Here is a 15,055-nt window from a genome sequence, read left to right as displayed (position 1 = left end):
CCTTGAATCCCCACACCCAATGCTTTCCCCACTTTAGCCAAATCCCTTTAACACTTACCTTTACTTTTGTCAAGATTTGCTCACATTAATTCAACTCTAGTGAGTTAATGTTTAATACTTTTGCTTTACATAGATTGGAAGCAGGGTGCTTTAATTTCCTGCACAAAGAATGCCCACATCACAAAAAGCATGCCCATATGTGTGTTAAAATCTTTTGTTTCCATTTAATGTGTTCGGTGCAAAACATGCATTCAATTCAATTTGTTCATTTTCGGGTTACCCGCTATTGCATTACTTCGTTGGTTGTGTCTTTTAAGGCCCTGAAACCATCCTAGGGTTTAAGGTCTGACATCCTTTTAGTGGAAAGAAAAAAAAAACTATGAATGAAGGTTTTCTTTAAAAAAAAAACTACCCAGAGATTGTTTATCTAGTATTTGGAGGATATGGACCCTGCTCCTGAGCTGGGAATTAAGGATGACAGATATGCTAACACAGAGGCTTTCATTGAAGGCCACATTTATTCTGACAGTGTTGTCACAGTTCTTTGTTTTTTTGTGGACCAAAAACCTAAGCTAGAATTCATTCAGTAGTTAAAAACAAAAGAAAACAGCACAATAAATTCAGTGACAAGTTCAAGAAAGACAAAGAAAAGAAGGGAATAACAGTAGTAAAGTATTTAACTTGATTTTGTCAGGCAGCCTATTGAGATTCATCAGACAAATGTGATACATAATGGGGGAATTTAATAACCAGGTTTTCTCAAATTTCTTTTCACAGTTGAATAACAGTGAATGTGGTCCAATTATCAGCTCTATAAAGTATAAACATCTATTATAAAATAATTCTGAGCTCTCTCAAAACATTTATTATAGAAATAATCCTTATATAATTTAAGTTGCTTCTAAAACCCACATGCACTGCATTTATCACTACATTAAACAATTTGTTCAATAATCTCAAACCATGTAATGAAGATAATTTTTGGTGAAAACCATACTTGTATTCAAATATTATTTTCCTACACAAAAGGACAGGAGAAATAATACATTGCCTTGGGATGAAACAAGTTTTAATTAAGATGCTGTGAACAAAACAGATAGAATGTACATATCAACCTTGGCATTCTTCACTTCCTCCAACTGCCACCAAAGCTTTTAAAAAAAAGGCAGAACTAGGGTTAAAAAATCGTAGGAACTAGAAAAGTAAAAGAGACTCTGTCTGGCAGATAGGGTAGAAAGGGATCTCCATCACATGTGAAAGGCCAGGGTTACTTTTAATTGTTGTCAGAGAGGTTTGGCTTGTCAACAGACAAACTTTGAGCTTCTCAAACAAATAAGTTACCCTTCCAAAACAGTAAATGGCTGCGCACAGGAGATAACCATGATTGGTAAGGTTTGAACTCATAAACTCCTTGAGCTCTCTATCATCTTGACGATGGACCACAGAGTGTGATTCAAAATGTTGATGCAAAAATACAAACACAATCGAATTGAGAAATAGCAGCAAGTCTCATAAACACATGTCAAGACCTAAGACTAAAACAGTTTCAAAATGAATTTCTTTCTAGGTGAGGAGATGGGATGTTTTGGGGAAATGACCTTCAAGAATGATACATTTGAAATTGGATATGGAGGGGAAATTAATCAGAAAAGGAACATAACAAAAAATCAAATGTTAAAGACAAGATTCATGGAAGAGAATGATTGTGGTCTCTCTGTTTCAAGAATAGATGGGTGTCCTTCAAGAATTGCAAATGATAACAAAGCATGGGAGAAGGGCTTTAGGATTCAACAAAAACAGCTCTTCAACATTTGAAAGGAGAGCAACTTTTCCTGCAACAGAATCAAAACCAGTAGGAGTTGAGAATTCTTCGAAGTTATCCAAAGGCCTGTGAACTCTCCCTGCAATAACCCTGCATACCAACAAAGCCTTCCTCACAGGGAACATCAAGTCATCCTCACACAAAGCAATAGAGTCATGAGCACTGCCACTGGTGGCTGTAGTGTATATTCCCCTGCCACCTGCCTCCTTTTTCATGGAAAATCCTTTCCTGATGATTCTACAAACATTGCATCCTTCTAAGTTGCACAAGCTAGATGATCCATTCATACCCAAAGAACACATGATTGTGGTGCCATGAAATCTCAGAAGTTCATTACCATCTGCTAAGCATCTAGGATGCTTCTTGGGGAACTTACTTGCTTTAGCCTTCACCATTTCACGATATTCCTCAAATCTGGTAAGTGTTTTCTGCGTGTTGTGCACCTTCAGAACTCTTTCAATCCTTCCACATGGATTCTCAGTTTTCATCCAGCTCGTTCTGAAGATTATCTCCACGATATTTCTAGATGAATCCCCTTCCAAAAGTTCAGTGACTGCAATTAAAAAACAGTGACAAAAAACTTAGGAGAAAGACTAAAAGCATAGATCCAATTGCATTCTACTAAGGCTCTAAAATGTGCATCTTTGTCTTTTCCAGTACGGAAATGGAAGCACTCATTGACAGTTTATTGAAAAGCGAATAACCAGGTGACACCCTCTAGGTTATTAATGTATTGTCACAGTGGTGCTACTGTTAATTCCATTTTGCTGGTATATTATGGCTAATTTAAAAACAATGGCCAAACAAATTGCAGAAAAGTACTTGTTAAGAGCATGCAATAGGAGTTAAGAGCCTAACTCATGTCCCCCAAAATGAAGTAAAATATGATGTGTATGAATGAAATGCAAGAGAAGAGTCAAAGCCAAGTGGTGCAGGAGAAAACCCTTAATGATCACAGCCTTACAGGGAGACGCCTAATACCCAAAGTTTATACATCACAGCCAAAGATGAAATTCTCAGAACTATAAGCGTATATGCTATTCTAATGATGAGAAATTAAGGAATGCTTTTGGGCATAGGAAAATTCTGTAATTTATGAAGTAATGACAGCATTTGCAGTATATTTCTGGATTACACTGTGTGCATATTTTTGTCATCAATGTGTCGAATCATACTAATGACTGTGCTTTCAAATTCTCATCCTGATGAAGGATCATGTAATATGATCCAAAAAGTTGATGACAAAAATATGCAGTGTAATCCAGAAATATACTAAAAATCTTCATGGACTGTGGAAACAGTAAACTACATTACTTTAATGACAGCATTCATTAGTTAAACAATACCTAAGTCGCAAACAGAGTCAACGACAGGATCATGTTCAGAAAAGTTCTACCTATGCCCTAATCCATTAGTCAAAAGTGGGATGAAAAATCTTACCAGCATGTTTTGCAATATGATGGTCTTCAAGAGCTTCCAACTTCGCATACTTTTCTCCACATTTCTGACAGGACGCCCTGCTGCTTAGCTCCTTTTCAGAGTCATTAGAGAAACGAGGAGTGGAAGGAGCAGTGTTGTTAAATGAACCAGGAGCATACTCTGCAAAGCTAAACTCACTACTGCTATGACAAGCTGCAACCCTCCTATAAGATGGTGTCCCAGGGCCTGGGGTTCCTGGCCTAAGAGTCCCAATGACAGTATTAGAGCCATTGTAGCCTGCCAACCCAGTTATCTTCAATTCACATCTTGAGTTGTTCACAATGACTTCATGTGACATGGGATGTAAGAATTCACTGCTGCCAATTGACCTAGGACTGCATGAGCTAAGAGCCCTTTCTGCTACTCTTCTGTTGCCATGAATCACATCCTTGAGATTTGCAATTGATTTGGAACAGCCAGAGCGATTTTTCCTTGTAACAACTGCTGTAAGGTGATGTTTGTGTCCATGCAAGTTATGTGGGTCATGTACTTCCCCAGGCTCTGATTTACAATGCAAGGATTTTTTGAGAGAAAACCACACAGTAGGCATTTTGGCTGAAATTCTAAATCCCCTGAGGACTTTTACTTCTTGCAATTCCCCATGCCAATAAACAGCAAAGCAGACAAAGCCTTGTTTACAAAACCCAACTGACAAGTGACTTAATTATAAATCCTCTCCACAACTTACTAAAATTGACCATGATAAGCCCTCTTTTTAGCTTTTGAGCAGCTGCTATAGACTCTTATCCAGAAAGTTTACAACTCCACCTCAGATTGATTGCAGTCACCATCAATTCTGTCCAGGGAAGTTATACAAAGACCCATCACCGGAAATTTTCAAAGAAAGATAATTTATGCCTGAGGCCCACTTTTATATGTTTCCTATCTGCTTGCCCATGCTTCCAGATTGGCAGGGGGCCTGGAAATAAACCAGACAATGACAATTCCAGCATAAACAGACACCTATACCCTTACAATAAAGAGACACATTTACAAGAGACAACTATAGAATCTCCAAGCTCAGGCCTTAATCCTTCCCCGAAAGACCCAAAGGCTAAAAGTCCATGAACTGCAGGCCAATAAAGGTAAAAAGCATTATCAAACCAATTTAAAATGGGAAAAGAGCTTCAGAAAAGTGACTTTACTGATGAAAATGAATCTTTAAAAAAGGCCATGAATACTGTTTCCAAGGCAAATGGAGGGAATGGCAGACTTGACTTAAAACATATTTTAAAGCCTCACAGAGGTGGATTTAAACAAATGCAATACAGAAAAAATTGCGTCGAAAAAGGTTGTGCCACTGCAACAATTAAATGCAGATGCAGGTATCCTGTGAGGATTTCCCCTGTACAAATTCTTCTCTCTCTGTTTTTAAAAATTTTCTGTCTGAAAGGGAAATTTCTTGACATTGATGTAGAATTAGTCTCTGCAAATCATCATCCCCATTGGTTGATCTTTCTTAACTCTAGATTTATGGCAGCGTATTAGACGCAGTTTGTTAGAAGAACGTCAAACAAAATGTTAGTCGCAGACGTACAAAACAGATCATGTGAATCAAGGCATTAAAGGATAATTACGTATTTGTCAGGGCTTATTAGATTGTAGTCTGTCTACTAGACTTTGCACGGGAATTACTCTGGTACGTGATAACGTAACTTATTCTGCCACGTGGTTCAAAGTTGGATCTTAGATTGGAGATGGGTTTCATGACACGTGGATTCATGTTTGATGTAAAGTGTATTTAATTTGATCTAAAAGGTCAAGGGCTTTCAGTTGGAAAAGGAGATGCTATTAGGTCAAGGTTAGACAAGTTTGACAATGCCTATAAAAAGTAAATTAGCCCCATATGTCTCTTTAGTGGTTTGAATTTCAAAGAAAATTGGGCTTAAAAGTTATCATAGTCTCTCAAGTTGTGAAATTATGTTGGGCTTCTACTTGAGTGCCTATATGAATCATGACCCAATTAGACCACCCCTATGCAATTTGTTGTCCATCATGATGATGAGGTGAGGGTTAGGGGTTTTATCTACATATTTACATAGATAAAGTGAATTGGGTAGTGTTAATTTTTTATAATTATAAAAGAAAAATAGTCTAGTTTCATTCATCTTAATATTGTTATGATCACCTTAAAGTTTATTCATTGGATTCATATATACAAGCGAATTGAGTATTGTTGCTCAATGCACTTGTTGTCCATCATGATGAAGTTAGGGTTTACCTACTAGTCTCACATATACAAGTGAATTGGGTAGTGTTCAAATTTGATGAAAATCAAACTTTAATAATTATAAAAGAAATATAGTCTAGTTTCATTCATCTTAATACTGTTATGATCACCTTAAAGTGTATTCATTGGATTCATATATACAAGCGAATTGAGTATTGTTCCTCAATACACTTGTTGTCCATCATGATGAAGTTAGGGTTTACCTACTAGTCTCACATATACAAGTGAATTGGGTAGTGTTCAAATTTGATGAAAATCAAACTTTAATAATTATAAAAGAAATATAGTCTAGTTTCATTCATCTTAATATTATCATGATTAGGTAAAAGTTTACTCATCATATTCATATATACAAGTGAATTGGGTGGTGTTCAAATTTGATGAAAATCAAACTTTAATAATTCTAAAAGAAAATAAGTCTATTTTCCTTCATCTTAATATTATTATGATCAAGTTAAAGTTTACTCAGTGGATTCATATATACAAGTGAATTTGGTAGTATTCAAATTCAATTGGATAATGTTCAAATTGATGAAAAAATAAAATAAAAATGATTTGTTTCAAGTTTAATTTAGGTTGATGCATATGTTTTAGCAAAAATTAGTTTAGATTAAATAATAATTAGTTGAGAATAGTAAGGCATAAATTGAATGTTAATTTAGGAAAGTAAATATAAAGCGAGAAAATACTTGATCAATATGGATTAATAAGGTTGATGTTGCATTGAAATTTTGTATGTCTTGAGATTAGAAAAGAATATCTTATATATGTACTTCACCTTGGAATTGGAATAGTTATCTAGTCGCTTAAGGGTTGATCATATGGTTCAATGTTATTTCTATGAGTGCAATTTTTTTTAAAGATGCACATGTACTACTTTCTAGTTTGGGAAATTTCTTGTTGTGTTGATTATTAAGGGCTTGTGGTATTCAAAATACCTTCTATAGATCCTCATATTGCAAGGGTCGTGTTCTCTTAGGTCAAACCCCTTTGTTAGATCAATTTATGGTCATGGAATTAGCAAAGATAACACTCTTCAATCATGAAAATGTACTAGAATGACAATACAAGGTTAAGTTCTATTTGATACTCCAAATTGAAATATTATTATAACGATTCTCGTCCTTAATGTGTAGGATATATAAATGATTCTTTGATGATAAATGAATGCATATGGAATGTCTTAAAATACTACTTGATAGAAACAAATCACACGAAACATGTACCAAGTTGACTAATGGTGGGAATGAAATAGGTGGTAGTCAACAATACTAATTTTTAAATTCGAACCTTTGAAATTTTATGTCAATTTATGTAGGTTTGATTCTACAAGTCACAATTGAATTGAGACAAGAAAATGTGAATTCGGGACTAGGGAGTTGTAATATCTATCCCTAATCTTTTGAGGATGAAGACCCTCATTGGGTTTCTAATTTTAGATTTGAAAGATAATCCCTAGCTAGATTGGAGTGGTTCTACTTAGGGATCACCATTTTGCTTTGTAGAGATTTCAATTTGGGGTTTCAATATGAAGGATTTTGATGTGTTCTAACTGTTGATTTTTGGGGTCTATTTAGCATTGTCTTTCAAAGTTTATTTGGTGTGTTTGATGCATTTATAGATGGGGTTTTAATTGGATGTGTTTTCCTTTAGGAGCAATTTGTACTACTCGTTATTGTTGGAAACATTGTGAATATGGTTCAGAAATCATCGAAGGCGGTGTTTACTGTGATTCTCATTATAGGGTGACTCCTTTAAGATGTGTTTTTGGGTTGTTTGCATATTTCACAATTTTAAAGGAGGGTTGTACCATGTTATCGGAGTTCCTAGAGCTAGGAATGTGAACTTTTATCCCAAGTGTTGCCTTTTGAAAAAAAGTCAATATTATTTAGGGGCAACCAAACAATTTGAAGCTAGTTAATGAAGAACGTGACTAAAACTTGATGTTTTCTTGCATATTTGAGAGTTATACATCTTGTTGGATTGTTGTACCTATTGGTATAGGGATGTGACAAACCTATTAAATAGTTTCAAAATAGTTTTTAAATTGAAGTATCCATCCTACAAAGCGATTCGGAGTGAGTTACAGACTAAGTGGTACAGGGTTTTAGTTTGGGCCTTGTTTGAAGTATTGGGTTGATGAATGTGCTTCTTTCTCTAAATTTTAGAACTATCCAATGTTATCTCAATCTAATATACATTAGAAAACATGTCAATCAGACCTACAACATCTTCTATTATCTCCTATTGAAGGTATTTTCTTGTGGGAATTTACATAGTCATGATTATCTCATGTATTAGCTACTCTTTGGAGTGATTATTCATAAAAAAAAATATTTGTATGTGGGATGAATTTATTACATATACAAGAATGGAATCACATGGTAGTCATATGACTAATAGTAGAAAAGATACATGGTAGAAGATTTCACTATGTCTACCTGTATAGTAAACCTATGAAATAGAGATAACTAAGGGATATGGGTTATAGATGACATGAATTTATTCATATGGAGGCCATGGAGGGCCACAAGGTATGGTTAGATGATAGGAAGGAGATAGACTATAAAATAAATCTTAGATACCTAATTAGGAGGACAACAAATATCACAAAGAGATACATTCTAGAGAAGGTTAGAAGACAATTTGGATATTGGTAGAGAATGGCAATAGGGGAGATAGTATATGCTAGGATATGATGGGAGGTATTAGAGTGGGGTTTGATTCTCTTAGAAGAGATTGTTGAATTTTTCAACACAAGTACCTACAAGATCAAACAACAAACAAAGAACACCTTCCACAAATGAGAGCAACAAGAAGGATATGCTATATTCCTCAAAATAAAAGATTACATAATTAAACTTGCAATGCATAATGACTTGCTTTATAGGAATCAAGAGATGTTATAATATATAATTAGGGGAACTAAAAAAAAAGAATGAAGGAGCTAAATAAAGCTCAACTAAAGATAGACTAAGTGAAATTAAGCTAAAAAAACTTGACTCTAGATGAAAAAGCATAACTCTAGATAAAATGATCTAACACCCCCCTTAAGTGAAACGTAGGGAGAAGTAAAAATATCTAAACGCGTGAAATGCAAGAAAGGGTTCCAACAACAAATGATTGATGAGTTACTTATGTACAAAAAAATATCTCTCTCATAATTAGAGAAAAATAGAAAAACCCAATGGGAGAAAACTTCTCTCTAAAAGAGAGAAAAAAGGAATGAAGCACTAAGAAGCCTCCAAGAAAATGTACCAAAAGAATAAGAATGTGAAGAATGCCCTTTGAAGTACAAAGAAGTTGTAGACAAATATTGAATGACAACTACTATAGTTTTGAATTAAGAACCTCCTCTGAACCAAGATGATGATTAAGATCAAGAAGACAAGAATCTGCATGAGTGCCTCCATGAAACTACTTAGTGAAACATATGGAAAACAAAGACAAAAACATCTAGAAATCAAAGATACATATGGCACATGAATATACATGAGTGACCCCAATGGCACTACTCAACCATGAAAGAATAAATTGCTAGTCGAAAATAGAGGTGCCAATAGTTCGAAGAACATTGATCAATAGAAGATGGAAGGTCACCTCCACAAAATTGGAATGAAAGTGTCTATATGGTAAAAGCTCCATCTCATTGAAGTACAACCACTACATTCAAATAGTACATATGAACAAATATCAAATATGTAGCTCATTCTAAAGCTAAACCAAGGAAGCATTAGCACCAATCCCTCATAATGTTGATAATGGAGAAAGATGACATGCCCACTGAAACTGCATGTCACCAAGTAGTGTATAAAGGAGAACAAACATTTGAATGTGAACAAGAAATTATCTACAACTAAAAAAGAGTATGCAACCAATGCACACAATGCACACATGCATGGGACTACAATCTCTAGAATTCAATATCGTTGTGGAGGGATGCTCACTAAACAAAGTTGTGATGGAAAAACAAAAGACACTACACAACCCCCCAAAGCTTTATAATACTACGCATGTACAAAATGAGGCACAACAAAATGTGTAAAATCCTCAAAAACCATACACAAGAGTGGTACTTTATCTTAGTGCATCTACAAAAAACAAGTGCATGAAAAAGACACTCAAAATGAGCAAATAGGGAGAAGTGTTGGAAATACATGTAGAACAGCCTGAGTGAAGCCATCCAAAGCAAACAAAATGTTTCCAAGAGCCAAAATGACCAAGTATCAACCATGAAGTAAAAACACAAGACTAAATAAAAACTTCATGTGACAAAATTTAGAAAAAATAACAACAGACCTGGATATAGCACTAAACCCTTTCCAATGCCTATAAGTTTGTGAAAAATGAAGTCTGAATGTACAAGATATGGCCCCAGAAGTACAATTTTTTTTTTTTGAATTCATAGGCTTGGTACAAAAAAATAGAGTAGGATCATCAATTAAAACCTACATCGTTAGATTGATGCTAGAATCAACTTTTTGGCAATATCTTGTTTGCATGATTTTGAGTTTGTATGACCATGTTATGGCCAAAAAACCAGTAACAAGTCAAAATAAAAATTCTAGGGCTTGAAGGGCATGTGCAAGCTATCTGTACACTAGATAAATGGGTGAACTTATATTGGATAAAACACACTTCAAATTGTTGGATAAAAGGGTGAACCTAGATCTAACAAAGCATGCTTCAGACTGTTGGATAAAAGGCTAAACCTTGAGAAGTGTCTTTTGAACTACTGGATAAAAGGGTGAACCTGGGTTAGATGGAGCATGATTCAGAATGCTAGATAAAAGGGTGAACCCAGACTGGACAAAGCATGCTTCTGACTATTGGATAAAAGGATAAAACTTTTGAAGTTCCTTTTCAGACCCTTAGATAAAAGGGTGAGCCTAGATTAGACAAAGCACACTTCAAATCGCTAGATAAAAGTGTGAACCTAGATTGGATGGAGCTTGCTTCAAATTACTTAATAAAAGGGTGAACCAAAATCGAATAAAGCATGATTTAAACTGATGGATAAAAGGGTGAACCTAGGGTGAATGGAGGACACTTTTAATGCAGGAGCATCCCTGGTTCACAACAATCTTGCATCAATCAAAAACATTTTCTTTTCTGTTTTCCTTTCCGTGTGTCCCAGTTTTGGCTCACCGGTTCCTGTGGAGTTGGATTCTACTTGAAGACTTGATCATCTTGCTTGCTTTCTTACCGCATCTCATTTGGATCACTTTCCGGCAAGATATCGCTATCAGTTTCCTTGATAGTTTCTTGTTACCGGTTGTTCCTTTGTTACCGGTTGCCTGAGATCTATTCTAGTGATCTACCGGAACCCATTTCGAAGCTTGCGGAGCCTTGGATGTTGATCTTGATGTTGCTTGGCGTGTGGCTGACCTTCTATGTTTCATCCTTTGGATTTTCCAGAGGAATCTCTTGGCGGAGGTCGACCTTATTCATTTTGCACATTAGGGTTTTGATCCTTTTTGGGCCAACCAGATCCTTTGGATCAATATATATACTTGTAATCATGCTTTAAAATCAATCAATCAATCAGGGAATCAAGCAGTATTAGATAGATAAACTGTGCCTAGAAGATAGATCTTTCGATTCAAGGTCTCAGTGTGAGATTGTGTGCTGGTATGTTGTAACCCGGTTGTTACCGGTTGGATATAAATAAATTTCATGCAATAAAAACTATTTGTTAAGCATTGCCTCCATCATATCTACGTACTTTCATTGTGTTTACTCTTGCTGATCAGTTGGACTGATCTCCTCGAGATCCCCCCTAACCGATGATTGCTTCAAGTGGTATCAGATTGAAGTTCATTTCGGAGGTTGTGTGTCCTGAATCTTGTTGTAGGGTGGTGGATTGCAGATCCGACCTACAATTGTAGAGGACTAGAGTGGATCAATGGCGCAAAGAGGAACTAGGAATGGTGGAGTGCGTGGGAATGCAGATCCTACTGTAATGGAGATGTTGCAAGGAATAGCAGCCCGATTAGAAGCCGTGGAGACAACCCAGAGAAGAGGCCAACATGTTGAGGATGTAAGCGAAGACAAAGGAGAAGAAGCCCCGACAGAACAAGTGAACCTACTGGTAGTTGATCTGGAGGAGGAAAGGTTTTAAGGGATTTGAATAGGGCGAACACTAATCCTCATTTTACCCCATCAGAATATGATGGGAAGTTAGATTCTGATGAATTGATGGATTGGATCTCGAAGATGGAGAAGTATTTTGACTTTGAAAACACTGCAGAAGAGAGGAAGGTGAAGTATACCTGTACTCGGTTGAAGGGTCATGCATCTCTTTGGTAGGAGCACTTGCAAGTTGATAGGCAAAGAAGAGGTAAATAAAAGATTAAGACGTGGGATAGGATGATTACTAAGTTAAAATCAAAGTTTGTCCCGACAAATTATCAAGTAGATTTGTTCCGAAAGTTGTAGAATCTGAGAAAAAAGGAATCTAGTGTGAAGGAGTACACCGAAGCATTTTACAAATTGAACATCATATCTAGACATGTTGATGATGAGATTCAACAAATTGCAAGATATTTGAACAGTTGTGGATGTCTATACAAGATGAACTCAGTATGATCAAATTAGAGAGTGTTGAAGAGGCTTACCAGTATGCAATAAAGGCTCAAGAAAAGTTGAATAAGAGTCATGAGCAGAGACAAAGAGGTAGAGGTGGAAGGTTTACCGGAGGAAGATTTCAAGAAGTGGATACATCGGAGGAAGAGGAACCAGTACAGATCAGAACAAGGACAAGGAAGTGAGCAAGGAAGGTAATTCATACTCGAAGGATGATAGAAATTTCTACCAGAGGAGAGAACCAGATGGTTACCGGAATGAGAACTTTGGAAGACAAGACAAAAGGACATTCATAGGAACCAATTTTAAATGTGGAGGAGAAGGACACCATACATTTGAATGTAAGAAGTCAGAGGCTACCGGAAGAGCGACAGTGGTGGAGGAGAACCCCACTGGATCAAACAATAAACCGGAAGATGGAGAACTGTTGATGGTAAGCAGATCTTTGTGTCATACCGGAGGTGATAAAGAACCCTTGCATAGGAAGAACTTGTTCAAGACCAGATGTAAGGTATTTGGTAAGTGTTGTAAAGTTGTTATTGATAGTGGTAGTTCAGATAATCTTGTTTCAGAAGAGATGGTGAATAAGTTGAAATTGGAGAGATTGAAACACCCTAAGCCTTACCAGATAGCATGGATTCAAGATGAACATAAGTTATTAGTAAGTGAACAGTGTGTAGTAAAATTGAAAATTGGGAATTGTCGTGATGAAGTTTTGTGTGATATTATGCCTATGAACATTTGTCATCTTTTGTTGGGAAGACCCTGCTAGTTTGATAGACAAGCAATACATGATGGGAGGAAGAATACATACACTATTGTGGCCAATGGGATGAAGTAAACCTTGTTGCCTTTGGAGGAACCTTTGAAGAATGAAGTCTGTACAAATACCAGAATCTATCTAGTAGATGGAAGGAAGTTCATGGATGGACCGAGACATGAGAATATGTGTTTTTCCTTAATTCCTAAGAAAACTAAGAGATCAGAACCGAAAGGAGAACACCCGACAAAGATAAGAGATTTGTTGACAGAGTATGGGGACATCATTTTAGATAATGTACCTGATGGATTGCCACTTGTTAGAAGTATTAGTCATTGCATGGACTTAGTTCCCGAAGCTAGTTTACCTAACAAAGTTCCACACCAGTTAACACCGACAGAGAATGAAGAATTAAATAGATAAGTGCAGGAGCTATTGAAGAAAGGTTTGATCAGGGAAAGTCTGAGCCCTTGTGCAGTACTAGCAGTATTAGCACCTAAGAAGAATGGATAATGGAGGATGTGTATCGACTCAAGAGCAATAAACAAGATCACAGTAAAATACCGGTTTCCCTTGCTTAGGGTGGATGACATAATGGATTGTTTGAGTGGAGCAAAGTACTTTACAAAGATAGATTTGAAGAGTGGATATCATCAGATCAGGATTAGAGAAGGGGATGAATGGAAGACAACATTTAAGACAAATGAAGGATTATATGAATGGTTGGTGATGCCTTTTGGACTAACTAATGCACCAAGTACTTTCATGAGGCAGATGAATGAGGTCTTGAAGAAATTCTTGGGTAATTTTTTTATTGTGTACTTAGATGACATTCTGATTTTCAGTAAAACAAAAGAGGAGCATTTGTTGCAGTTAAGACAAGTTTTGCAGAGGTTGAGAGAAGAAAAGTTATTGATAAATATCAAGAAGTGCACTTTCATGAAGGATGAGCTAGTCTATTTGGGCTTTGTGATATTTGAGGATGGTTTGAAGATAGACCTTGAGAAAGTGAGAGCCATTGTTGAGTGTCCTATACCAGAAAGCATTGGAGAGGTAAGATCATTTCATGGATTTTCTAGTTTTTACCGGAAGTTTATCAGAAATTTCAGTTCAGTTTGTAATCCTATGACTGAGACCATGAGGGGAGATATGAAGGAATTCAAGTGAACCACTGGAGAAAACACAAGCTTTGAGTTGTTGAAACAGAAAGTGACTGAGCAGCTTGTGTTGGCTTTACTAGATTTTAATAAGGTATTTCAAGTGGATTGTGATGCAACTGGAACAACAATAGGAGCAATTTTGAGTCAAGAAGGGAGAGCAATAGCATATTTTATTGAGAGATTGAATTATGTCCAAAAGAGATATTCAGTATATGATCAAGAATTTTATGCCATAATTCAAGCCTTGAAGAAATTGAGACATTACTTGTTGCCTAAGGAGTTTGTGTTGTATACAGATCATCAAACTTTGCAATATTTGAACAGTTAGAGTAAGTTAAATCAGAGACATATGAGATGGGTAGAGTTCTTGCAGAGTGACACCTTTGTGTTGAAACATAGAAGTAGGAAATCTAACAAAGTTGTTGATGCATTGAGTAGGAGAAGGAATTTGTTGACAGAGATGAGAGTGACTGTATTAGGTTTTGAAGATTTGAAGACCTTGTATGATAAAGACCTGGATTTTTCAAAACCTTGGAAAGCATGTAGAGAACTGGTTATGGTTGATAGGAGAAAATGGTCGGATTACTTCATTCAGGATGGGATGTTATTTAAGGGAGTTGAGTTGTGCATACCTAAAAGTTCCATGAGAGAGAACCTGATAAAAGAGAAGCATAGTGGAGGTTTAGCTGGAAATTTTGGTATTGATAAAATAAGTGCATTGGTGAGTGAGCAGTACTTTTGGCCCCAGATTCATAAGGGTGTTAAGAGATATGTGCAGAGTTGTAGAGTTTGTCAAGTTGAAAAAGGTGGTAGTCATAATGTGGGATTGTATAAACCTTTGATAGTACCGGTAAGACCTTGGGAGGATATAAGTATGGATTTTGTACTTGGCTTACCTAAGACACTAAGAGGGAATGATTCTATATTTGTGGTAGTGGATAGATTTTCAAAGATGGCTCATTTCATACCTTGTAAGAAGACATCAGATGCATTACATGTAGCAGACCTATTTTTCAAGA

At 36.2% G+C, this 15,055-nt stretch overlaps 1 protein-coding gene across 1 annotated transcript; it reads right to left on the bottom strand.

Annotated features, from left to right (window-relative positions):
* Positions 1 to 1,052: 1,052 nt before the first annotated feature.
* On the bottom strand, positions 1,053 to 4,851 carry LOC131035673 (uncharacterized). Its single transcript, XM_057967396.2, has 2 exons — positions 3,263 to 4,851; positions 1,053 to 2,375 (listed from the first exon to the last, which is right to left on the bottom strand). Exons 1-2 carry the CDS (start codon positions 3,849 to 3,851, stop codon positions 1,741 to 1,743), a joined length of 1,224 nt encoding a protein of 407 aa, XP_057823379.1. The 5' UTR covers positions 3,852 to 4,851; the 3' UTR covers positions 1,053 to 1,740.
* Between the last annotated feature and the right edge of the window lie 10,204 nt (positions 4,852 to 15,055).

Source organism: Cryptomeria japonica, chromosome 6 (assembly GCF_030272615.1).
Source record: "Cryptomeria japonica chromosome 6, Sugi_1.0, whole genome shotgun sequence".
Lineage (NCBI taxonomy): Eukaryota > Viridiplantae > Streptophyta > Pinopsida > Cupressales > Cupressaceae > Cryptomeria > Cryptomeria japonica.
Note: the sequence above shows the minus strand (reverse complement) of the source record. Positions and strands in the feature narration are given on the sequence as shown.